Source organism: Etheostoma spectabile, chromosome 4 (assembly GCF_008692095.1).
Source record: "Etheostoma spectabile isolate EspeVRDwgs_2016 chromosome 4, UIUC_Espe_1.0, whole genome shotgun sequence".
Classification (NCBI taxonomy): Eukaryota; Metazoa; Chordata; class Actinopteri; order Perciformes; family Percidae; genus Etheostoma; species Etheostoma spectabile.
In genome coordinates this window covers 24854083-24881967 of record NC_045736.1, presented here as the reverse complement: position 1 = coordinate 24881967, position 27885 = coordinate 24854083, and the positions used below count along the sequence as shown (strand labels likewise).

The 27885-nt window shown below is 40.7% G+C and overlaps 1 protein-coding gene across 1 annotated transcript; it reads right to left on the bottom strand.

Annotated features, from left to right (window-relative positions):
• Positions 1-12: 12 nt before the first annotated feature.
• atxn7 (ataxin 7) lies at positions 13-27827 on the bottom strand. The gene is made up of 12 exons (XM_032513974.1): positions 27658-27827; positions 22055-22267; positions 21792-21860; positions 14935-15039; positions 8249-8531; positions 7115-7443; positions 6636-6718; positions 5802-6058; positions 5428-5617; positions 5110-5231; positions 3887-4967; positions 13-2980 (listed from the first exon to the last, which is right to left on the bottom strand). The coding sequence occupies exons 2-12, from the start codon at positions 22257-22259 to the stop codon at positions 2963-2965; spliced, it is 2742 nt and encodes a 913-aa protein (XP_032369865.1). The 5' UTR covers positions 22260-22267; positions 27658-27827; the 3' UTR covers positions 13-2962.
• Positions 27828-27885: the final 58 nt, after the last annotated feature.

Below are 27885 nucleotides of genomic sequence, written 5' to 3'. Positions count from 1 at the left end.
AACCTATGTTTGTTCATGAATTACATAGCAGCCAAATACAAGTCCAGCTGAAAATGATTTTGATAATGTATACAAAAAATCTATACACGCTTTTACATAATATGAATGGTGGATTTTTTTTTCCTCCCAAACATGAACTGTATTCTCTCTCACGTTCACATTCCAAGTCTATGGTGCGAATAAAAAAAAAAAAAACATCTTCGCAATGTTTCCATCTACTGGAAACAATGTAAAGATGTCAGTGGAGTTTGACGGTAAACAAAACACTTGATTGAAGGTTTTTACGTAAAATCCCAGTAAACCAGAGGGGGCTTAAGCCACACACTGAGGATAACAAAATATCAATGTCTTGTCTGGAAAACTTGGATAAACGACACCCCACCCACATACTGTGCAGCCTACAAGCTCAGGTTTCACCATATTTAGGGTTCATAGGCAGACTCAAACACTTTGAACATTCAAGTAAGGTAAAACAACGCAAAGAGTACTGTCCTCAAACAGTCAGGGTGAAACAAATTCAGGCACTTTTAATTTAATATTTCTTTTAAAAGCTGATTTAAATTACTTGTTTGGCAACGATGATGCAAGCAGTTGGACTGTTTCATGTGTTCCTCTTCCTTGCAATGATTGCTTAAGTCCCTTCAGCCTTTATAAAAGAACCCAAGTGTTTCAATCATGAAATGTGTTTAAGGTCTACAAAGTGGATGACTGAAGAGGCCGTGGAAACTGGATAGACAACGGGCACAGCTTTAAGCCTGCAAGACATTTCAAAATCACAGGCTAATTGGGTCATATAGTAACTTTTTTTGTTGTTTTGATTCAGAGGCAACGTAAAATGTCTTATAAAAGCACATGTGATTGAGACCTTGAAGTGAATAAAGATATCCTCTGTCATACAGACACATGCTACAGTGGCAACACTCCACCTTTGTTTCTTAAAGGATCTCCGTACACGATTCATGAGATGCTTCGGCTTCTACATGTAGCGTATTGCATTATATAGACCTGGCAGTGAACCACTTCAAATAATCAAGTTCTCTGACTTCATCTTTACTAAATAAATAATGACTTTTTTTTATTGTACCAAAAATTCAGCATGTACAAAAAAAGCCTGTGCAAAAATACATATTTAACTTTGTACAATTTAACAAAATATGTATTATCAAATAGTGATACTTCAATACTTGTTTGATACATAGGCTACAAGAAAAGAAAGCTGAATTAAGATTCTTTAAAAAAAAAAAAGAAATGGTCTCCTCTACTTTTCCACACTGACATCAGTGGAGGTCCCATAAATCAACAGGTGTTACCAAAAGTTTAAATATGTCCCGTGACGCCATCGCCATGAATCTCGCACCATAAAACCCACTCGATACCACTCAAAATAGGCAAACATCCTGACGATTTAAGACTCCATTTTGACAAAAGGAATAGAGTATAATGCCTGGTTATCCATTCTACTGTGATAAATCTCTTGTCAACACAGACCAACATAGTGTTGCGGTGGGGTATTGAAACTGTAACATCCAGAGTTTGGGTAGTGGTTACACACACAGGGACAATCAAACCCACAGAAGACAGGTGACGTGCATAAAGTTTGCTCCAGTTAAGACGTACCATACCTGATTCCCTAGGTAGGAAAAATAAACATTTCAATTCACATCTGCCCACAACAGCTGTGGATATCACACAGCTGGGTAAAAAGTAGGTAAAGTGTGGCAATAACAATACAGTTTGCACAGATTTTCTTAAAATCCACACAGGAAATACACCGCCACTGCTTCATGACCATGACTGAAAGGTGTTTCAGTTTAGAAAGAAAAAAAAAAATTGGGAAAAAAAAAAGTAGTTGGCAAAGCTGATAGCAGCTTTTGGCTAGCTTTGTTGACTGCTAAGCGGTGCCTGTGGAGAAAGTAGTTATTTAGTGCTGTTCACAGTTGGGGGGGGGGGGTCTACTGTGGCGATCATTTTGCACAATGAACAGATTTAGAAAATTGACAGATGTCCTCAAGACCAAGTTCTCTCTCTGACAAGGGATTCAATCGAAAGGGCACATCAGGCGTCCTTTTCACATTTGAAAGCACAACTTTCTTCACCACGTCTACAAAGACTCTTTGTAGTTCAATGTAAAAAGATTATTAGAAATCATAAAAAGGTAACACTTGCATAATTATTCTGGGTAATAAAAGAATTGACCAGATCGTCCCTATGGGCTCCTCTCAGGCTACTGTGGGTAACCAGAGGTTACTCTAACGTGTCGCAGAGTCAGACTAACCAAAAGTGAAACAACAAGATGATTGTGTGTTGTTTAAGTTGTGTTGCAAGTAACAGTTAGCTGCTTCTCCTGCTCTCCTTCCAAGGCTTCTGAGATCAGGCGCTGGGGGTGTAATTAAGTTGGAAATTCCAGTAGTCCAGCAGAATCTGACATGAGAAAAATACTTGTACACACACACACACACACTCACATTCTCACACACTCATTCTTTAACAAATACAGAAGAGATCGGCTAGTTGTCTTCCCAGTTGCTCAGCGCCATGTCGGCTTGTTGCGGCAGCCCTTAACCTGAACCCAATGAGCTTTGAACCACAGCTCAAGAGACCCATGGCTGTTGCTATTGTTCCTACTACTTCAAGACAGGAAGACCTCTCAGAATACTGGGACAACACTTGTGTAGGGGGTCCTTGGCTCGCTCCTAAAACGCCTGGCACTCCACGCTTTACATACAATGCCATTGCACCACCCTACGCCCAAACACACTAACACACACACATGGCTTTGGGAGAAATAGTAAGGACCACATTGACTTCACTGGGCAGTCCAGATCATCTCCACCCTGAGGATTGTGGGAAGCTAAGAGTAAAGTGGGTTTGATTTAAGAAGGCCTCGTGCAGTCCAGAGCAGTGCTCCAGACTACTTCCCCATCCGCATGCCAATTCCATACACAGAGGCCGGACACCGCTGTCAGGGACGAGCCTTTGGCTGGGGGGAAAAGAAGGAGAAAAATGGTTAAGTAATCGGTCCGTATGCTAGCTCTCTACTAAAATATTAATTGCTTTAAAGCAACACATTCCAGGAAATTACAAAGGGTTGGAATAGTGGATTGAAACATTTTATACTATAATGTCTGAAGTGTTCTGCTGGTAGAAAAACCTTAACCTATTTAGACAAAGGTGTAGAAAGAGTACAACATATAAATGTTACTTAAACAATTGAGTTAAAATCACAAAGGATTCAAATGTCTCATAGCAAGTGTTGTTGTGGACACCAATTTGTCTTAGGCTACCTCCACACTACTACGTTTTTATTTTTTCAAAGTGGAAGTGTTACTGAAAGGTATGCATGCCTACCTAACTGATACGACTGACCGACTGACTGATCATCGTTTCCAAAGGTCTTAGTTTCTGTCCATCCAGACCACAATGCAACTCGAGTTTTCAAACTTAAACGGGGTCAGCAGTGCTTCCAAATGTCTCCATTTTAGGGGCTCGGAAATGCAGGAGAAGTGTGGAGGGGAGGCACAGATGTAGCAAATGGTATGTGTTTTTTTTTTTTTTTTTAACAAAAATGTATTTGTGTGGATATGGAAACAATCTTGTTTTTTCAGAGACCGATGAAAGAAATGCTGAATGAGAGATTGCATTAAGCTACAGAATGGGACTTCATGACTTTGGCTCTCCATATCCCCTTTTTCATGCTGTGGTGATGCAAAGGGGGAAGACACTGGGCAGCTAAGTTAACTAAGTTAAGTTGTTGTCCCAGCAAAACACAGCTGCAAAGTTGTGTCTTTAGGTTACATGCCAATTAGCAGTTTTTCTCAACTCCCTACCTGCATACAATACACTTTAAAATAAAAAAGCATCCCGATTGGGACAGTACAAAACCCACCTGATGTAAATGGGAGTTATTCGGTAGCCCTGGCGTCCCCGGAATGCTCCGCCCATGCTTCCCATGGATGTTGTTAATGGCAGGTGACTTGGCCACTTTGGGTCTACCTGGTCCAGGTCCCCCTCCACCTCCTCCTCCACTATTAATGCCGCTGGAGGCAGGAGAGTTTTTGCGCTTCTTGCCCTCCAGGCGCCCATCTGTGGAGTTGTGGCTGAAGTTTGTATGGTGGTCAGATGAGAAAGAGGACTGGTGGTGGACAAAGGGTCCCAGGGAGAGGGTAGAGTCACTGCTGTTCATCACCACACTCATACGCTTGATGGATTCTGCAGGGCTGCCCGAGGGAGGACCTCGTCCAGGCGGCCCTGAGGAGCCGCCTGCTGAACCTCCAGAAGGCTCCACCTTGAGGCTGAGCGAGTTGGTCCGCACAGTGGGGCCACAGTTAAGGCCCACACTGTGGACTCCACTGTGGGAGGAAGATAATGACGATGATGATGAAGGACCTAATGAGCCGTGGTGGTAGGTGCTCCCTGAGCTGCCGACATTTGCACAGTTCTTCTTGAAAGAGGAGGAGGAGGAAGAGTAGTTGGCATTAGAAGAGGAGGATTCAGAGGGGCCATGGGACGAAGATAGAATTGAGCTGTTCTTTCTCTTCTTCCCCGAGCTGAAGCTAGTGTTGCTACTGTTACTGTTGGCCCCCCCAATAGAGTTGGGGACGATGGGTGTGGAGGAGCCAGAGGAGATCTCCTTGGGCCTGAAGGATGACGACGACGACAACTTGGTAGTGTTGCTGCTGGAAGAACGGGACTTAAGCGAAGGCATCTGCGGCGACGAAGACACTTGTCGGGCCTGCGTAATGCCGTAGGCCAGGTGCTCAGCCCCGCCCTGTGGGGAGCTGTGGGCATTTAAGGTGGTCCCATAGGAGAGCACTGACTTGCCCTCGTAGGATTGGCTATAAGGAGTCTGGGGCAAGGTGGAAGGGGGGCCCAGGAAGCCTGAAGAGGGAGTGCTACCGTGAAAATTTGTGCTTGTCCTATGAGTAGGTGCAACGGAGGAGGAGTTCTCTAAGGCCAAGGGGATTTTCCTGCAACAAGGAATGATATCATTCTTTAGCTTGGACGTTTAATAAGTCAAGAATGGCGACCATGAAAGACAAGGAGGCTAATTGTTATGTCCTAATTATTATGTCCTTTGGCCACAATGAAATCTGAGCTGGACAGACTTACTTCCACATCTGAGAGTTGACATGCTTGTCCATCATTGTGGTGAGGGCACATCGCACTCTGTCCCATCGCCGATCAAAGGCGTAACATCCTCTCCCAAACAATCGACTTCCAAATGTACAGAACTGGGAACAACAAGGGGGTGTCAATTATCAGTAAATCAATATACAAAATAGTACTTAACATTTCTGTGAAATCTGAAACAAATAAGGGATTATTAGCTTTCAAAAATCTAAAATCCTTTTGCAGTTTAACTACTGTAACATAAAGGAACAGTAGTCTGTGGCTAATCTGAGACCAGTGATGGTAGGGTGCACTTACAGCTGCCGGTCGAGGGTGATAACCTGAATAGTGACAGTCCAGTTTGTCAGCGTTGTCTTCCCGCTCCTCGTTCTCTCCCTCGTCACTGGAAGGTCGAGAAATCCCATCGGGGGTAGTTTGGGCATGGTGTGGTGACTCGTGGACTACTGCCGGGTCTCCGGGGGTACCACCTCCGTGACTGCTGTTTAGTCTGATGGACAGATAGTATGGGTGATAATTTATACCTTAACCATAAAAACTGCCCTAGAATACTATACAACATTTTTTTTCACCTCTCTTCTCAAGATAAAGGCTTGTTTGTCACAACACACACAATACAGGCATACAAATATACAAGAAATGAAATACTATAACAGATCTGGAGCAAGTCATACCGTGGAAGACCAGGGCTGTGAAATTTGGGCTTGCTGAGAGGCAAAGGCTTAGTGGCGTCTGGGGCGGGGCCATTGCCATGAGCGACCTGGTGGGTGTCATGGGCAGCGGCAAGGTGGGAGGAGGGGTGTGGGTCCCTGAGAGAGGGGTTTTGCTGGGAATGGGGTTGGTGGCGATCTCGGTTCTTGTGCTCCGCCAGCAATGTGTCAAAGCGCTTCCTCCGCCCTGGCACCGCCCTCCGCTGGCTTAAGGAATGTGTCTGGCGGAACATTAGTAAGGTCAAAGGTCAGAATTATTGTTTGGGAGGTGGGTCTCCTTGGGTTTCAGTCTTTTTTGGACATGACGTATACAGCTCTGAAAAGCTTCAGATGATTTGGCACACATGTGATTTTGCTGTAAGTAATCACATCCATCCCAAAAAACTGGTCATAGTCTACGTTTATTATTGTCAATAAATTCCATAAACAGCACCACACAAACAATACAATGATCCACAAACAAGTATTGTGTGTGTAAAACTTATTGAAGCGTATCCCTCGGTGCCATAGAACTCGATTGTCCAAAAACTACTAAAAAAAACATTAACGTGCCAAACCATTGCACACTGGATGACGTGCTCCTTCCTTACAGGGCATTGTACCTGCTCTCTGTTCTTCTGAAAAATGTTCACGAGACTGCAGGTATTATTGAGGATTAAAACCAAATAATCTGACTGTTTTTTGTCCTTTAATGGGATTTGTTGACAATAAGACAATTGTAGAACATTGCCATCCTTATGTTTTAAATGATATACAATTTAGCCTAGATGCACAGCACTAAGCATAAAGACTGGTTACCTTGCAAGTTAGGGATCTTGTGCATGGTTTCCGAGCGGTTATATCCACAACGCCACAGTGGATATCTGCATTGAACTCACGCTCTTGAAGGCACAAGAGAGGAGTGAGGTGAGGGAGAAGAGAATTGTTACTTTGTGACAAATCACCTGCATTGGTAACTTGCTTAAATGTACGTTGTGTAATATAACATATTCACCTTAGATGCGCCTTAGCCTTTTAAACTGATGTATGTGACAGTGTGAATAGTTGTTTTTTTACCAGCAAACTTTTATACCTATGGTGTACATACTGATATCTTTTGGGTAAATTGTGCCCAATACTTTATTTATGTATGATACACAGAAATATGTTGTATGAGACAGTATCAAAAAACTGTAAATCATAGTCTGAACTGAATTCATCAATCAGACTTGACAATACAACATAATGACAGGACAAAACTGGAACAGTAGTTTCTCTAAAGTTCCCCTCCAACTGACCTGTCACTTTCTTGTTAATGTGGCGTCTGCTACTGGCACTGCTGCTGCTGTCCTGCTTCTTGTCTGACAGGACTGAGAGGTGACCCTTGCCGTTGGGAATCTGACCCGGGGCCAGTAATGGAGGCTTTGGTATGGAGGGACAGTTAAGGCCTGGTTTAAGGACTGATGATGAGGAGGTGGTGATGGTGGTAGTGTTGGAGCTCACAGTGATGCTAGAGGAGGATGTAGAGGAGGATGAGGTGGTGGCAGGGGCAGATGGGGCCTGCACCAGCTTAACTGACGAGTCCACCCTGAGATGCATCTTCTCCACCTTGACAGCCGGGGTGAGACTGGAAGAGAAGGTTACAGAGATGAAGAGGGCAGCAAGGAGGAAGCTGAGAGTTAGAAACACGGAGCCAGTGAAAAATGCATGGTAAGAGACAGATGTGCACATGTGGAGGGGGCTGGGAGGACAAAACATAAATCTATGATCCATCATTTATCAGACTCATAAGAGAACTATAAATAAAAAATAAAAACAAGTCTCAAAATGTATTTTTCTCTGGCAGATCCTGAACATAGATCCTGGTCGAAACAGATTTTGATACTAACACTAGGCATGTGCCAGTTACTGGTTTCAAGTTAAGCCATGGTTTCAAAAAGTCATGGTTTCAAAAATCATAAAAAAGCCCCACATCATCACATACCCTTCAAGGGTGTGTATACTCATGCCCCCTGTATTTTAAGGAAGAATATTTATTTATTTACGATGCATTAATTCAAAAAAGAAAATTGGTATCCTTAAAATTGGATTTCTCCTAATTTTTTAAATTAGGCATTAAGATCAATTTCTAAATGATGATTTCTTTTTATTCAACTTTAGCATGGGTGTGTAAACTTATGCAAGCCACTGTAACACTAAAATATTAACATATAGAGCATATTAACCAGGCAACGGCCAAAATGTTTTTTTTTTTTTTTTACCTGGCCAAAACAACTAACTAACGTCAATTGACTACAGCTGAGTACAAATCAACAATACCTGGCTTAAACCTTTAAATTGTGATTTTGATATAAAAATGATTAATTGTTCAGAACTAGTTCTGGTCTATGTGAAAACACAATGTACTGCAAATGTTACACGGTGAAACTTACATCTTGTCCAGCTGGGAGATCCTGAAGGGTGCAGAGGGGGTTCTTCGCTGAATGCCTGGCTTCTCTTTGGCTGTTTTGAGGAGTTTTGGATTGGAGGAGGAGGACGCTGAAGAGGAGGATAAACTGGATCCAGCGGTGGAGGGTCGGCTAAGAATGCCTCCACTCGCCACTCCAGCTACAGAGCCCGAGCCCAGCCCAGGCCCAAATCCACTGCTCCGGTTCCTGCCCGACACAGTGAAGGGCGAGGTGGAAGCTGGCTTGTTGGCCGCACTATGTCTTCTCTCTGAAGCGACAATATGAGCCAGGATGGCATTAAAACATATTAGTTAACTCAATAAGATGTTGAGAATGAAGTATCACAAAGCTGCAATTAGGAGCCATTTCCACCTGGTATTAAAATCTGTTCTGAGCGATCCAATCACATGTAGACAGCTCTAAGTATGTGTGTTCACACCTGGCACTAGAATGTGACCACTTGTGATCATATCTCACTTCTGATTAGTTGGGTAGCTGGGTTAGGTTACTGCTGATGAAGGCCCAATATTTCCTGAGTTTGCTGCTTCATAATAAAAGCTTTTAAGAAACTTTTATTGTGGAAATATTGAAAATGTAACCATTCCAATATTTTACAGCCGCTGCTTTGACCACTCAGGTTCCCCGGCTTCTAAATAGCAACAGCAGCAGACCTTACAACACAAGAACAGGAATGTCTGTAGTAATATCCTGCATATTTGTGAATTGGGGGGCATTTTATGAAACAAAAAATAAGGCAAGTGTATACAGGGTGGGGGACAGAGCTTCTGACAGCTGGGGATATAACAGCAGGCAGCCCTGGAACAAAAACACTAGGGGTGGTAAAAAATAAATAAATTGATTCTTAGATACATCGCGATTCTCTCTAAAACGATTTGATGATTGATTCTGATGAGTTAATAATCTTTTTATAAATGTGTTGATTTTTATTTTAAAGTTACTGTCTCCAGACAAATTGGAAAACAGAGTGACTGAAGGAGGATGGGATAATGGACAACAACTTAGAGTTTAGGCAAGAGTGCAGGTAATAAAACACCACAAAATTAAATTTTGTATATATATATATATATATACATGATCTAATCAGACAAACATAAAATAATTAGGCAAAACACATAAAGGCTGTTCATCTACTTTATCACATTACATCTGACCACCTCTTGTTTCATGCTCTAAGAAGCAAATTTTCCACCTCTAAACATGACTGAGCCTTTGACATGGAAGATTACTGTGAGAGAAGGTGACTTTCACAAGCATGTTTAAGGCGTAAGAATGGAATGACTACACAATAAAAACCTCAGTAGACGAAACATTTCATTAAAAAAAACATGTGTATGACAAATACTGTATATTTCAAAATCCAACAAACTCAGATTTATATGTATATTTTTTTTAAATCACGCATGGAAACGTACATAGGTAGGCGGTCTTTAATGTGGTCCGGGAAACATTCCCACACACACTGCCATAAGATGTGGCCCAGACCACCTTCAGATATGGTCTAAGTGATCAGATCTCAATGAGTCCTGGGTGCATTCACAAATGTACTTGAGAGATGTCCACTTGTGAATGGCTTAGGGATGGAATTTAATACCAGGTGGAAATGGGCCCTTTAACAGACTAATGTAAATGGTTAAATGTGGTAATAATTAGGCCGGGAGTCAGGAGAAAAGGAAAGACACATGGAAACATACAAATCTGACAGTGAGCAGGTTACTGCAACAATAAATAAGCAGCATTTGTGATTCATGCCAACTTGGCCTGAAATAGAAGCAGCCAACAGGTCAAGGACTTCATTTCCTGCCTGAGCTTCTAAGAACAGCTACTGTGCAAACTGATAAAAGGCAGTATGACAGCAGAAAAGGTTAAGATGATATGGAGATGTGAATAGAAAGACAGAAATAGAAGAAAAGGAAAAAAAATTGTGCTTGCATCCAAAACTAAATATCTTTTCCTCTGAAAAGAAATTCAAACATTGGTCTGTTGAATGTGCACCCACAATCATTATAGATGGGTTTGGGTTTTCAAAAGAAGCTCTTGCTATTTTTAGTAACAGCCAGGGTTTGCAAACCTATTCCAAGGTCCATTTCATGCACTTTTTTTTTTTTTTAAATTACATAACAATACATAGTCAAAATTATTATTTAGTGTTTTTGTCACATTTAAAGACTTTATGCTATACAGCCAAAATTGTGTTTCATAATAGCAGAAGAATCTGATTTTTAAGCAAAACAAGTTTTATTTTCAAAATGAATCACTGTCTAAGTAGACTTTGCTCGCTATCTAACATTTGAACAGAAATATTTACAGGCCTTGGTTTTGGGACACATTCTTGATATATACAAGGTTTGCCATCCTCAACCTTACAGTTGGCTACTAGCTACGTAGCAAGTAATTTTCACTCAGCGTTTTGATGTTAAAACTGTGTGTAAAATCACCAGTCTCTGGTATGTACGGTACCGACTGGATGGTTAAGGTATCGGGAGGTAGCTAAGTATAGCAGATAAGCCTGTTGAAAATCTAGAGGAAACACTGCATTACTAACATTACATTATAGCATCAAGCAGGGCCGGATTAACAATTTCATGTGCCCTGGGCAACAAGAGAAAAAAGTAAACCATTGGCTACACTGCTGCATGGAGTTTAAAGTCAAGATCATGTTTACTGTTTAACAATCAACTTTATTTTATGTTGATGCACTGTTATATATTCTTATTATTTTATTTTAACAAATGGGCCTTACAACTGGCCTCTTCATCTTGCCTACTCTTGATCATTCTCTACCTCTGTCCCTCTCTGAATCTGACGCCTCCTCTTCCTCCCTCACATCAATTCTTCCTTTCCCTCTTCTCTTTCACTTATTTCTGCATCTCCTTCTGTGGTCTTCTCCTGCTCTAACCAACTTGGTCTCTCCCGTTTACTGCCTTTTCCTTCATTTCCCTCCTTCTCTTCCTTCTGTGCACTACTCAGAATTTGAAAACAAATGATCGGTCTCAGCACGCACTGTGTAGTGTAACGTTATGAACGCGGCGGCAGCTCAGTTGCTCCAGTCTTTGCCGGGATGCAGGGCCGCCACACAGCAAACTCCCTGTGGCAGACCGTGGTAAAGTTGGTTTTATATTGGACGTTAGCTATTAGACACATTCAAAAAAATCTATTATGCAGTTTCACCTTCCAATATAAAACCAACTTTACCACGGTCTATGACCTCACTCAAGATACTCACTGCACTGCGGTGAGTGATACTCGTCCTCACTCACCGCAGATAGCTACAGACACTGTTTTTGACATGATTTATCATAATATTTTGATTGAACAGGTTGCAAAAATCCTGAACAGCATATAGATACATACAATGAAAAATACAATGAAATAGCACTCTAAAAATAAATTTCATTGACATTACAATTAAGTTCAACAGAGACACATTTTGTAGAGTCTAGAGTCTACTAACTGCCACGGCAAAACCTACCTAAGAAAAAGACAGCAACCTCATGAGGGCATTTTTTTTAATTTAGAAGTTCCTGCAAATTGCACCAAAGTCTTAAATATTGACCAGACAGCGGCTCCCTAACGTATATACTGGGTCATACAGACAGACTCTACTGCCACTCTGACCATAAGCGGAGAGAGAAAGAGTGCCAGACAGACAGACAGAAGACAGACAGACAGACAGACAGACAGACAGACAGACAGACAGACAGACAGACAGAGAGAGAGAGAGAGAGAGAGAGAGAGAGAGAGATGTTTGTTGATGAGCTCAGAAGAAACAGGCAACTGAAGGTTAACTACACTCTTTTGTCCAAACTGACACATGAGCAAAACACAAACATACAGCGATGTATGTATGAATGTAAGAGAACCTTCAGGTGCACGTACAGGTTTTCACAGAAAGAGTCTGTCCGCAGCTAAGTCTCAGCAGGTGATCTGCAAACAAGCTTGTTGCGGCAAAAACAATAGAGGGGATGCTAACACACATGTACACACAGAGCTGCCACTCCCTTTTTCCCTAAGCCCCCAACACACACAGAAACACACACCTTCAAACTGCTTAGCCTTCTTCCAATTTTCTTTTAAAAAAAAAAAAAAGGGAAAATGTGCTTTTAAGAGAGCCTTCATATCACTTAAGGGACGCTCTCTCTACACCCACTCCATGTATCTTCCCTCACTCTACTAAACAGCCTTTCTTTCGATTCCTCTTGCCCTCCCTCCTTCCCATGCTGTCTTGTCTTGTCCCGGTCACAGTCAACAGCACACACTGCACAAAAACTCACACCAGGAAACCTCAGCGTGACACTCAGTGCTCTGTCCACAAAGCACTAACACTGAGAAAAGAGAGCCAACACCAGCGGCAGAATAAAAGAATAGTCAAGAAAAATGTGTGGGGTGGGGACAGCAGACACAAGAAATAGGAGGAGCCTTAATATCCTCTTTTACACTGTCAAACAGTTGGCTCAGTGCTAAGGGGAATGCCTGACTGTGAGAATGAAAGAAGAACCTTAATGTACAAGTGTGATGTTCTTACTATCATCTCCACAAGCAAGCTGCTGCATGGCCTCTGTAAACTATTTGTATACCAATAATCACCCTGTTCATCTAGTCAAAATAACATATACATTATTATGAGTTTCCTTGCTATCCAAGCTCAAGGTGCATGATCTAAAAACTGTGCACCAAAATCCTATTGAGACCATCTAAATGGTGCTAAGATCAGTGCCCTTGCCCCATGTTAATGCCATGTGGGGTCTTCCAATAACAACACCAGAGGGAACAAGACAGGAGGAAAATCCCAGCAACAACACTCCCACTCTGAATGACCACGTATAGAAGCATAGCCACAGAATTTCACTTAGATTGAGACTGTTCCTGTGTGGAGTCAAAAGGATTAGTCAATCGACAGAAAATGAATCACCAACTATTCTTATAATCGTTTCAGTAATCTATCAACAACAACAAAAATGCATTTTCTCAACAAGATTGCTACTATCCTCTGTTTTATATTGTTGTACATAGGACATTTTTGAGAAAAACAAGACTTCTGCTGGTCTCACATTGTCTGGAATAAGGATTCATCGAAAAGATAACCCAATCAGATTAATCAAAAACGCAAATTATTATTAGAGGCAACTCTACTGCAGAGCTTACAATTCCTACTTTAATAGAAATCTAGGGAGGCAGCATTAACTGCTCATGCAGCAATTGGTATTATTTGATTTACACAAGGATTCAGTAGCATGCAGGTGATTATTACTTTTAGACAATTAGAGATGCATCAGTCTATCAGATTTCAGATCACATTATGCACAGTCTGCATTCACAATACCACCTTGTTAAAGATGTACGGCGGCCACCTGCTGTGATGCTGTCAGCACTGTTTGAATTAATTTGCAGTGTAATGCCCTCCAATGTTTGTCTACTTCTCATTCAACTCATCTGTAAAAATCCTAAATAATAGTCTGGCCTAGACAGGTTTGTATCAGTCTATACTGTTTGGCAGTGTGGGAGGAGCCCTCTCATTGAATATTGTTAACACAGTAGCAAGGCAAGTTCCTCTAGGAGCCATGTGCCGTAACATCTCCCTCTTGTGGCTGACCTTGACAACTGTAATTGCTGACACACTTCATGGGGAAAGCACACCATTGACACAATACACATTTAGGACAAATAAATACCAACATTAAAAGAAGAGAACGCTCTCAAATGCGTGATTTAGATGCTGCGAGGGAGAGATGGAACAAAAACTGGTGCTAATAATGATTGAAGATTTCTCACATGAGCAGACTAACAATGCCTGTCCTCCTATATTGACTTGATTGACAAAGACAAGTATACATTATTCTAAACAACCAGCCCTACATCACAAAACATGGTCAGTGTCAATCTAACATAGTGTATAGCCTTCATTATAATTTCAATCAAATGAGTTTGGAGTGAACAGCGTATTTGTTTTAGTGACTGTGGGCCTGCCCGTGCACTCTGTCAAGTTTAAAGACATCCACAGTGATGCAGCCACTCTATTCCCAGATCTATAATTCATCCATTTACTTAAGCACTACAGTCAAACACCCAGCTTAACTATGAAGCAGTGAAAATCCACCCACTGAAATGCTCACACACAAAGTGTTAACAGAACCAGAAATCTGATCTGAGAAGTGTTAAAAAGAAAAAAGAAAAAGAAAAAAGTACATTGCTGCGAAGACCGAGAGAGCCACATCAAATATTAACAGGGGAATTGTAAACACACACAAGTGAGGCAGTGGGAGAGATAGAGAGATAGATAGATAATAGATAAATAAATAAATAAAAGTCTGTGGTATCCCGTCTCGAGTTACTGTGTGGAGAAGGAAAAGTGGAGGTGGTGGAATATAAGGGGGAAGGGCAGAGGGAGAAGTGATGCAACAGAGTGTGTTAATGTGTGAAATATCACTACCAGCCTTGAGGTGGTATCTGGTTACTACAGATGAAGACTACTTTGTTACTTCGTTCTTCATTGATCTACTGCCTCTACTGTCTATGTTCACTCCCCCTTCTTGTGTGGGATTATCTATAAAATTCAAAAACTCATAAAAGCTAACTCTGCATAGTGTTGAAATTAGAGAGGACTTTGAATATATGCATATCCATGTACGTGTGTGCACATGCATGACACTTACCATAGTGTGCTTGGAAGGCTTGAGGCTTGACTACCTGGCCGCAATGGCTGCACATCACCAGGTAGAAGTCGTCCTGTGCAGGATACTGGCCAAATATGGGCATGTCTGTTCACAGGGAAGGAAGCAACAAGACAGGGCACAAGTCAAGGAGAGGCAAACAAAATAGACCTATGTTCACCTGGTGCTCCACTTGGCAGCAGACTGACTCTACATTGAAACAGCCACCATTTGTTGTCATAACACTGTAATAGCTCATGATAGGGTAACTCCAGTTTAAGTGCATAATCTTTGTTACTCATCATGAAGGAAAACTGGTTACATTTTGGCTAAAATTTGCGCACACACACACACACACCACACACACACACACACACACACACACACACACACACACACACACACACACACACACCACACACACACACACACACACACACACACACACACACCACACACACACACACACACACACCACACACACACACACACACACACACACACCTAGGTTTACCAAGTTAAGACTATAACAACCTAAAGAGTTCACTTAAAACAAACTGACACATTTGCACAAGCAAATGCATCTCACTCCCAAGTACGTGTCTTCCCTCATCGTAGAGAACATCCTAATGAAAGAAGCAGGACAAGGTCCAAGACAGCAATCCAAAAGTTACACACCGTCAAAGAATGAACGTCTCTCAGGGATCACAAGGTATAGAACCCAATTTGTTTTTCCCCTAATGCTTCCTGTGTTGTTCTTGTACTGGGCAACTTCTCCAATCTCTTTTATGCTCCCAATGTTAGCAGGCTTGATCTAAAAGATTCTGGCACATCACAACTCTATGAAGAGTTGCCAAAACTTGGTCTTGTATTTTAATTCATAATGAATATCTTCATTCATTTTAAACCAATCTATTCTTATTTCAAATTCATGTCGTACAATTTGTCAGTTTAAAATGTGTGGACACCGCAATTAAATGATTAAAAAATGTAAAAGATTTTTTTTTTTTTTTAAATCATATAGAGCTGCAACACTTGGTGATTATTGGTGAATAGAAAAATAATTTGCAACTTTTGATTATAAATTAATTGTTGGAGTGATTCCATTTAATGTGATAGTGAACTGAATAACAAACAATTTGAACTCCAATTTGAATCAACTTGGCCTTCAGGAAATCGTGATAGACAATGCTCATTTTAACCGAAGTTGCTACAATCAAAACAGAGATGTTGGTTTTCATCTGTCGAGTTATAAAAGACGCATGTAACAGTGAGATGCAAAGACATGTTTAAATCCATAATTCTAAAATATTCCAATCCAGTCATGAGGTCACATTCTCATGAGTCAGCACTCATCTAAAACCTCCTCCCCTAAAGCCAGCTCATGCTTAACACTAGAGATAGCGTATACTAGTATCAGTATAGCGTATACTAGTAGCAGTATCGCCTCCGATACTGCCTTCAACGCTGGTATTGGGAAGTACTGGAGTTTATGCACTGATCCAATATCACACAATAAAGCCCTACAGAAAATCTACCTTAGTTAGTAAAGTAGTTAATTCATGTTTGTTTTCCATTATAACTGACTGTCAAACTGGATAATAAAAGAAAGCTATGTGGCATTGACTGTTTGTGTTTGTTCATGTTTCACAAAGAGTTTAACCTGAGCCAGACCGACAACAAACAGAAATCATATTGCATCAATACAGGGATAGCAGTATACAGCTGTTAACCCTTGTGTCAAATTTGACCCGTTTATAAAGTTTTTTTATATAAGAAATGCTTTTTGTTTTTTTACAACCAAACTGCCCTAAAATAACTTGGACGCATGTATATTGCACGGAACACATACAACATGTACTGTAATTCCATGCATTCATGTTCTTTGAAGGTAAAATTAATGACTACTTCAATTGAATTTTTTTGTTTCATTTGATTTTAATCGCATTTACATTTTTATTTTTTTATTTTTATATTATCCAAAACTTTGACATAAACTAGCCTGTCATCCACTCAAAATAATTCATAGTTGTTTTTTTTAACTCAAAAATTAGGTATAATGTGACTTAAATTACGTTTGACCATGAATAAAAAAAGTGTTAAAAAAAGTTTTTAAAGCATAAGAAAAGCAACAAAAAATAGTTAATTTTCAATTTTGACAAGGAAGGACACGTTCATGTTTGACAGGAGGACAATACAAGGGTTAAAATATAACAAAATATATAACAAACTGGTATCGGATCAGAACTCGGTATCGGCCGATACGCAAGTTCAGGTATCAGAACTGGGAAGCAAAAAATGGTCTGACCATCTCTGCTTAACACAAGATAATTAAAATGTGGACTCACACACAGGGTGATGAACCCCTACAACTCTCGACAACTCCTATTTTCTCTTCATTTCAATTAATCCAGACAGATACACTGCAATCTGTCTGGATTAACTGAAATTAATAGAAAATGGAAGAAATGGCTGATTTCATCAGGATGTAAAGATGGGAATTTTCCTGTAGTGCCACTAACGCAGGGCAAATTTCAGCCACACTCCACGGTCATAAAAACGCACAAAAGCCATAAGTTCCAAGGTGCAAGAATTGCATGGCTGCAGCTACAGCATCTCTAGCCACCAAATTGTATAAACCAAGTCCCACATTTCACAAGACACTCTGAAATCAGAGAGATGTGCCGCTCCTCACCAGAATGTGATCAAAATTTACCCTGGCGCACAGAACCAAAAACCATCTAATTGAGGAGGCTAATTAAGAGGTTGCCTGGGGCGTTATGATGAGATGAGCAGAAGACAAGACAAGAGGAGAGAAGTGGAGCCCCTCTTCAATATGTACTCCACCAGGGCCTTCAAGTGTTCTCAAAACATCTTTGGACGATTCGGGAAGGGATGAGGGCCATTAAGCTAAGACCATGTAAAGGGCCTACCTGTGAGAGATTTGCTCTCAGGGAGGTCAGCAGCAGTCTTGTGTGGATGAATTGATAAGCTGATGCTGCTTAATGTGTGTCAATTGTCTGAAGCCACTCTGCTAAGTGTCTCCTTTAACAGCAGTAGCGCAAAAAAGACTTGTTTTTACAGCGGCTGGCATCTGCCAAGAAAAGAAAGCCAAATGTCTTCACTTAATGGACAAAGGCGTGTAAATTATATAGAACTTGAGTAGGGAAGCACACTGCTGATGTGTCTAAATACTATGCAGAGAAACAGTGCAGAAATGTGATTTGGGGGGCAGTACTCAGACTGGTCAGCCATTGCGCAAGCCATTAGCAGTAGTTAGAGGCTGCCTGAATTCTGGATAACTTTTCAGTTTTCATTCAACTCTCTCTATGAGTCATTCTCCTGTACTACTAGTAAATTAAAAGTATAATAACAGAGCACACATATTTGCTAAATCAATAAATTCCCATTTGCAGTATTCTCCATTATCACTCCACCTTCTCTCAGATCCTTTACTGAAACAGGCCAGAGCTGTGGAGTCCAACAGGCCGACCGCATTTCCTTGCTGGATCAATAGCGAGGTCAAACAAAAAACTCATTCCCAACCTGCTGCTGTTGTTCACTTGGAGCGTTTTTCAAAACGGATTGCTCAACTACAAAAAAAAAAAAAAAAAAAAAGGAGCCTGGCTAGATCGCCTCCTCACTCTGCATTCAACGCACTGGCACCAACTGAACTGTACCACTGAAATGGCCTGACTTGAAAAGTGGTCCAACCCCACTGTGTCTAACCAATTTCCTCAATCTCCATTTTCTTCTTGTGCAAGGAAGAGACGAAAAAGGATAGAGTGAAAGGAAGTCACCGTGGAGGAGAAAGAGAGACAGAATGACCAAGTGAAGCCAGGAAAGGAGTGTGGAGAAGAAAAAAAAAATCAAAAAAAGAGAGCAGAGAATCAGGCCGAGCCATCAGCAAGACAAAGCGAGAGTGAGCAGAGGACCGGCGCTGGAGGAGGAGAAAGGGAGCCTGTGAGCACGAGACAGAGTAAGAGAATGAAGAGTCCAGTTAATCTCAGCATCCTCATCCATGGCAGTGATGAATGAACTAGGTGGAGCAGTAGCAGCTCTGGCTGCCTCTGAGCAGAACACAAGCTGGCTGAATCTGACCTGTGGCTGACACTGGCACTACATTTCCCAACTTCCCTGACTATGACAGTGCCACCGAAAAATGAACAAAAAGCAAGGCACACGATGAGTGGATTAATCATTATTTGCCGTGCATTTTTTCAATGTGTTAATCATCTGTGTGTATCAGAATGTTGGTTACACCACAGGAGGAATCTGGTGGTGAGTCATGGTGGAGAGGTAGTCATGCACTTGTAATACCCCTACTAGACACACACACACAAAATAACATTCTATGAACACATACTTCTGCTGCGAGCAGCATGTGTTGATCAGCCCCATGACACATTCAACCAACACTAGCGGACGCTGCTGCATGATCAAGTGGCCAAACCATTCAGTCTCTCTACCTTCCTGGGAAAATGCTTTTTCTGACCTGGAGATACAAAAATATGATTCACTTATAAGCAGCGTTTCTTTAGCACAAAGCAGACAACATCTCTTTAGGTGAGCCACTATCTCAGTGTCTGCAGTGCAATGTATTTCAAACTATTTTGCGTATTAGGTATGAAATGTGAAAGCTCTATTTTTCTTGGTATTGGGAAGCTGACAAGAAAGTGTGCAATGTTCTTAGGGTATGCACACAGACCACATTGTTGACCAGCAAAAATGCAACATTAGATAAGTGCCCTGTCAAGTAGCCTGCAATTGACCCTTTCCTTTTCAGCAACACATGAACAAAATCAAATAAAAAACAAAAACTAAATCTGGACACACGGATGACATCAAGTGTGGGCCAAAATCATGCCACCAAAGTGAAATGTGCCATCTTTTCTGATGGTCATTCCTCATTGAGATATAACTTCAGACAGAAATAAACACATTCCAACACGTGTGCGTCCAAAATGTGTTCTATATAAGAAATCACCCAAGCCTGAAAACTCAAATTCCGTGACAATAATTCACACCACAGTGATCACTTTGCTGTAGATTTAAATTGAGTGTCAGAAGATGATCCTTGAGGTCTTTACTTAATTTGCATTATTTTTCTCTGTCAAATCATACATTTTCAGGACAGAAAACAATAGAGGACATTTATTTTCACTCTACACTTAGTTCAAAGAAAAGGACAAACGTGAGTCTTGGTGTCCTAATAGCTGCGATGACCATTCCATACCTTTCATTAAAGCTTTAGTGCGGAACTTTTTTGTAATAATGAACAACAGTTACATTCAAGCCCTGGTCCAATAGGTTGACAAAGCTAATAAAGACTATGGGCTCCACAAAACTCTCACTGTATTTCTCAGCATGGCTGTGTTTAGAAATTGGTGTCATCCTGCAACTTCCAAATGCAGAAAATCAAGTAAAGATAATCCCCACTTCTGAAGAGTCCATCATGTGTTTTCAATCCACAGTGTCCTCCTTGGCTACTAGCAACTGTGTGGAGGAGGGTAGGGGGGAAGCGCAATCACGGAAGGCTTGTGTCATGTGGATACACCGACAGAAATGTTGTCATTACTTAGAATTCATTATGGGGGTGACTGAAACTGCACGCTATAGCTTCATTCACACACTCAGAATTTTGAGTTAAATGAACAGGTTTTCAACTTGCTTATTGTGATGTCTTAGTGATTTTCTTACTGGAAAATGTTGCATGACTGTTGATTTATAAGTAAAGAAGATGCCTGTTTATTGTTATACCAATGTACCTTTTTAGTGAGGTTCATTTTAAATCCGGGCCTGTCAGCAGAGCAAACGGGCTAATGCTAAACAAGGTGTTTGTTTAGCTCAAAATGCCCTGAAACATCACTCTTTGGCTCAGAAGCCAGATGATGTGTGTGTGTGTGATATCTGACATTGTGGGTTTTATATATACTCTCTCTTTATTCTACCACCAATGACTGAATCTTTCCTGTTATTGCCAGTTAAATTTGAGAATCCTACAATATGCTTGAGTTTCAGAGAGAAATCCAGCCAGAGCCTGAGAACATAGTTATTAGTAGGATCATGATCCTATTTTTGTTATTAATGGTGAAGGCAGACTTTTACATTTATCAGGCCTAAATAATTAACATGATATGCTGGTTAGTGAGCAAGTGCTTCTAAATACATTAAAAAGTTATCCTAAATTCACAATATTTGTCAAGATATTTAGTGACAAAAACATTACGGTTGGTTATTTTGTGTCGAAGTAGCTGGTGAAATAGGAGCACGCCATATCGTAACTGCATACCATTTAAATAAAACTATGACTAAGAGAGGGCTTCAACCAAAAAGTCCCAATCGCTGTTTCAACAGTGACATTTCTACAAAACTATACACGTTTCTACTAATTACCTTTCTAAATGTTCAAAACCTTAAAATTCTTAAAGTAACAAACCTTGTTGTTTTAACAGACGCATGAAATAAGGTGGATGGTTGCATGTAAAATGGCAGAAATATGGATAATGAACAATAAAGTCCATTAAGTCCATTCCACAAACAGAAAATGGCATTGTATTTACTATGTTTGGGCCTATAACCAAGTACAGCGGGTCTAAGTTGTTAGACGTTAAGTTATTTTAGGGACAGATGTAAATGTCAACTGCCACAGGAATAACAGACATGTTTTACTTATTGTATCCGGTTGGTTGTCCAGTCAATCCATGAAGGGCATGATATACAGTAGGTTTACATGTTGGCCAAACGTCGCGTGTAAAGTGTTTGAATCAATGTGTTGTGTGTGTTTGTGTGTGTGTGCGTGCAAACCTCCAGAACCAAAATACACCTTTGGCCCATGAAAAGAAGAAAAAAAAACTCACCTTCTCTGCACAAACGCATGGCTTCTCGATTTTTCCCGAAGTCTTTGAAACTTTCCTCCGATTCAGCACCTGAAAATGAGGCGATCCGACACATAGACAAATAAATAGTTGCACTTGCTTGCCTGCTCGTGCTGTTGCTACCAGTAGCGTTTCTTCATATTCCACCAAAAACTGCATGCAATCGGCCAAAAAACGGACAGGACTGGCAACTGTCGCGCTCTACCTCGCTCCCTTGCGCACATTCGGGACGCTGGGGAACTCACCGTCGTTGCCGTGGAGTTTGGCGGCGTCGACCCAGTTGCTCCAAGGCTGTCCCAGCATTATTTCTGGACTAGGCAAGGATCTCCGCTCCGCAACAGTCGCCATTGCTGTGGAGCCTTCTCTCCGCTGGATCTGCTGCTGCTTCAGCTGCTGCCTGGCCGCTCGGCGCTGCTCCCCCCTGACGTCATCCTCGGCCCTTTCCGACATTCTTTCCGCTACAATGTAACAACACGAGAGTCAGCATTGGTCGTGTTCGGGATAGGAGGACTTTTTCACTGATTGACACGGGAAAACGCGTGTTGTTTCACCGCACCCGCCCCTCAAAAAATAATAACTGTGTGTGGTCACTTGACAAGCAACACATACAAAGCTTATACAACATATACAATATACTGAATTGTCTGGCAGTGTATCTGAGGTGTTATGGGTCCCTGGCTAAGTAGCTTTCATATATTACAGGCTACATGCCATGCTCAACAACTCAACAACCTTGACCATTAAATATGACATACAAATGCATACGCGCAGGTACACTCTGGTTACACAGCAATATGTAGTAGTTTTATACAAGTTATATGAACACTAAATGAGATCTATATATCTAACAGACTTTTCAGAAGTGTAAAGACAGACTTATCCACAGCCAAGTTGTCTTTACTTTCACTTTCAAAATGAAATGGTTAAATGAAATGGTTGTGATCTACCACATTGATGCAGATATTCAACTGACAAAAGCTGCCAAGCGAAAAAACAAGAAATGAAGGCTCTTTAAGATGTCTTGTTACAGATAACATTTAGTATAGAGACTGCGGATTCTTCTGAAGACAAAGTAATACACTGACTTGACTTAAAAAAGGCACAAACATGTCTAGTCTTACGTCCACCTATTTTATATGAATGATGTAGTGGTTGATTATGTAAGCATTTATCTTTTCTATTTCAAGTTCAAAAAATCTAAATAAAGAGTCATCTGTAAGTTTGACATAAAATAAGGCCAGTTCAAACAGCCTTCTACCCTGTTTTTTGTGATACCAAATGAAAAAAGTCCTACTGATAAATGGCAGAAAAGATTAATGTTCTCTCATTTGGCATGTACCTGAAGCGCCTTGAGATAAAATGACCTTGGTCGTCTGTTGCTAATTTCAAGTGTATAGTTCAAAATTTGGCTTAGTCTTAGGACAAACACTAAATACACAGAAGTACATATTAATACGTCTGTCCTGAAGCTGTTGTAAGTATCTTACATGTTACATGTTTTACTTTACTTTAGTCTTTATTTATTACACATGGATACGCCTCAGTCAAATTGACCAATTGTATCAAAGTGTTCCAAAAGATATGAACACTCAAGACTCCACTTTTGACTTAGACAGGTTGAGACACTATGAGGTTGTTGCGTTTCAGAATGCAGCCTTTCTAATGTAAATTGACTACTTCAAGAACTGTTGAAATGGTCAAACTGCAGAAAAACATGGACTTAGCGTCTGACATCTGACCTTGACATTATTCATAGGTTTCCAGAAGGGCCAACAAATCTAGGGTTAAACCTGAGTAGAATACAGTATATTGCATCAATGTTACCTGGTTGGTAAATACAATTTCACTGTACTTCTTTATATGGATATCTACAACAACTGGGTGAGCAGGCATAACAAACATGATGCTACAATAGATGCCATTGCTGTAGTGTGAGGGGGACACCATATGAAAATAGATTTCAACTTTTAAGGTCTTGTTCTTTTGAAAAACACTATACAGATCAAATTTGCATTACGTTGTGTCAGCACATAACCCTCTACATATAAACAAGTAGATTTCCCACAATGGCACAACACATTAACAGTACTATTTCAGAGGAATGCATAGCAAATATGTTTTTGCTGTAATGTGTAACTTACCCGTTTAGTCACTGCCACAAATTATTAAACCCTGTGGATGACATTTTTTTTGGCAGCCTATGGCTTTTTTTAAGGCTAGTCGTGCCTTCTTTTATAGTAGAGCTGTTGTGATTACCACATTACCACAGTGACAGAGTCATGTCCACCACAGAGTCAAGCTTATTACTGCGTTTTTTTTAATAATTCCTGAAAGTGTGTTACTGTCAATGTATGTTGATGTTTCAATAGTGAATACATGCCAGTCAAATGCATGTAAGCGGAGTGGAGGGTCCAAAATGTCCACTAAACCTCACAGAACTGTTTATTTCCCAAGATGCATTGTATTTATCAGATAAACATGCCTGCCTTCCCTCCATGCCGCCGGTGCATGGAGCTCCTCATTCAGACGCCGGCAAAAAGTTAGCAGGATGCCAGCGGTGCTTAGGTCACTGGTCACTTTTCACTCGCAGAACTTTTTTAAAAACATAGCTTTTGCACAGATCAATATTCCTACAAACTCGGCCTCTCAATGACAACACTGGAATAAAGATATACATTTCTACTAGCCTTTATATGCTATAAGGCATAGACTACTACAGGAATAGATGCATTTGAAACGTTTATTTAGAAACTATTTTATAACAACTGAGATTTAACTACTCTTAGCCCTAATTACCATTCTATTAATTGCCTACACTAGCAAAACATTTTAGACATATTGATGCCTTGGGACGCCTGAGTGGCTCACCTGGTTAAGCGTGCGCCCATGTGCCAAGGCTCAGTCCTTTCTGCAGCGGCCGCAGGTTTTATTCCAACCCGCGGCCGTGGCTGATAACCTAATACTACTCCATTTACAGTGGCTTGCATAAGTTGACACACCCATGCTAAAGTTGTTTAAAAAGAGGAATAAAAAAAAAAAAAAACTCTCTTTTGGAAATTGTTGTTAATGCCTTAATTGGAAAAGAAATTAGGAAAATCCAACCTTTTAAGGGCACCAATTTTTTTTGTGAATGAATAATGGATTGTAAATAAATACATGTTCTTCCTTAAAATACAGGGGGCCTAAGTACACACACCCCTATGTTAAATTCCCATAGACGCAGGCAGATTTTTATTTTTAAAGGACAGTTATTTCATGGATCCAGGATACTATGCATCCTGATAAAGTTCCCTTGGCCTTTGGAATTAAAATCCTCCTTTTGCATTATCATTTTTTTGACCCGGATTTACTTAATAAAATAAATGACGGACCTTACTAGACAAAGTACACAAAAGTTTTAAACTCCTGCTACAGCTCTTGCCTTCAGACCGAAAGGTTGTGAGTTCAAGACCCTAGTGTTACATCTTATATATTGTCAGCCATTGTGCTTGGGACACCGTCCCTGCATGTTTTAGATGTTTATCAGCATCAACACACCCGTCAGAAATGATCAGTTCTTTAGTCTGTCTCATAGCTTAACAAGCTACTGTGTACTCTGGCAATATGCTCTGGGGATTGGGGGAGACACATGGTTTAGAGGAGCTGTAGCTCAACGAAGTTGATACTGGTTTTCAGAGAAAGAGGTTACAAGTTCAAATCCCCTATGCACCACTCACCAACCCTCACTTAAACATATTTTAACGATCTAAGTGCACGGCGTGAAGCACACCGCACAGGTGCGTTTAGGGCATGCCCAAATTCAACTTTTGCTAGTTTGACAGCGGAAAAAGTTCCGTGCACATGGTTCAAGAGGGTTGTACCTAGAGTCTTCATTAATTCATAGGTGTGTTTTGGGCGTAACATGCACTAAATCAATCACAGTGTCATCTCCCATTCCATTTAAAAGCCAGGCGTGCGTTGGCACATTGCTATTATGATGGCGGATTTGCACCGTCATATTCTTACTTTTAATCTTTTGCATGTTTGTGTGCTGCTGCATTTCCCTGTGTGTGTGTGTGTGTAGCAAGCATAGTGTGCGCGCTGTGCATAACCCTAGGCACATTTGACTAATTTGCTGTTAAAATAACCAGGAAATGCTGCGTTATTGACTTTAGACCAGGTTTTTGTTGGTCAATAGCACGATCACTTTCCACTGCCTCAAGATAGCAATACTCCAAGAATTTACCTGAACTCACCTTCCTGTAAGATCAGCATGCCCAGGGGCGCAATGATGAGCGCAGGTGGATTTGCTATTTAAACAACGTGGGCGCAGGACAGTCTTAAAATATCAAAGACTCTTTCTTGGGCCTACTCAACAGATAAGCAGGAATGTCTCTGTTTGGCACATGTACTGACTGAATCTTAGTTTATTTGTCATTTTTCTCCTCTTCTCCATCTACTGCCTTTTTCTTTTCCTGCTCAGCCCCAACCATCAATGCAGAGCAGCTAAAATTTTACTTTTGGTATCTGATATCCAAAAACAAACAAACAAAAAGTTGTATTGTTTGTTTTTAAATTAGCCTGAAGAAAATAAGTGCCCCCTCTTTAAAACAATTACTATTATTTGCTATACTCAACTGTGATGTTAGCCCTAACACACACTGGATTATATGGAGCACAGACAAACAGATGCAAACAATTCATACAGGTCTGTGAGATCTGCTTCTTGAAAATAAGAAAAGGAAGTATTTTTAACTTCATGAGATCCTTGTTTTGGATTGTTGGCCGCACACACACTGGAGAGAACTAGCCACCCTGCAGAAAAACACTCAGTTCCATCTTGTTTGTGTTTCTGTATAACACGGAAGAACACCTCATTGGTTTGTATCTTCAAGATGCTTATCCAATGTGTTACAATACCACCCTCCAACACAAAACCGATTTCCAATTTCACTGTTTTGTATATATTACCAACCATTTTTAGATTTCTTTAAGAGGTGCAAAAAACATCGCCAAACATATTTCACGTTTGTATTTACCCAATTACTTAGTTCTAGATATTAAAGCTACCAAAGGTTTCGCTGTTGCCTAATACATATTTTGCTGTAAGATATTAAAGCCCAGGACCAAATCAACTTATAATTTCAAACTTGGCTTCATTTCTTAGTAACAGTTAATTCACACCGATTACTAATTTTGCACAACCATAACATTTGATCATATTATCGAGATATCACTGAGAGCCAACACAAGATCAGACTGAAGCTGAAGTCACCCAGCCAGTTGCAAATTTTTACATACACCAACTATTACTATGACATCAGAGTTCTTCCAAACAGTCTTCTATATTACAACAGACATGTCAGTATGAATCCAATAGTGGTTTGGGCTCAACTAAGACAGTAGAGAGTAGAAAATACATAATTATGTGATTTATTTAGAAACTAAGTACTTGTCATTGACAAGTAACATTGGTGCACAACTTGATAGAACAACTCTGTTAGCTAGTTGACATTAGCCAACAGAAACCCACAAGAGCAAGCAGTTTTACTGGCTAGCGTTGCTTCCCCCTCTACTACACACGTATTCACTTTTTTTTTATGGAAAAGACAAAGTAAACATTAATAGTAAATACATGTGAAAAAAAGACACAATGTCTATCAGGAGTTATGTCATGAAAACAGGCTCCATTTAGTGTGGGTCTGTGACTGGTGCAAACGTTACTAGAGAGCAGTGGTGGCTACATTAGCCTGCTAGTTGAAGCCTGTAGCCAGCCATGACTAGCGTTAGCGAGGAAGCTGGCAGGAGCTTGACTAGACAGCAGAAGTCATTAGCAGTCGTCACGGATCGACAACAAATTCACTCTTACCAAGCCTCTGGAGCCTGTAGGCGTAAACGTGACACCACGCAGATGTATATCAACTGGATGCACTGGGCTAAAGAGACAGAAGACGGTGGGAAAGAGCGAGTGCAGTGATCAGCCTCTGTGGAGGTCTTCACCTGGTGCTTCCATGTCTGTTTACCAGACTGCATTCTGGGACAGAGACGTCACTGCGCCCGCACTTACGCTCTCTCTGATGAGCCACACGCTTCTCCA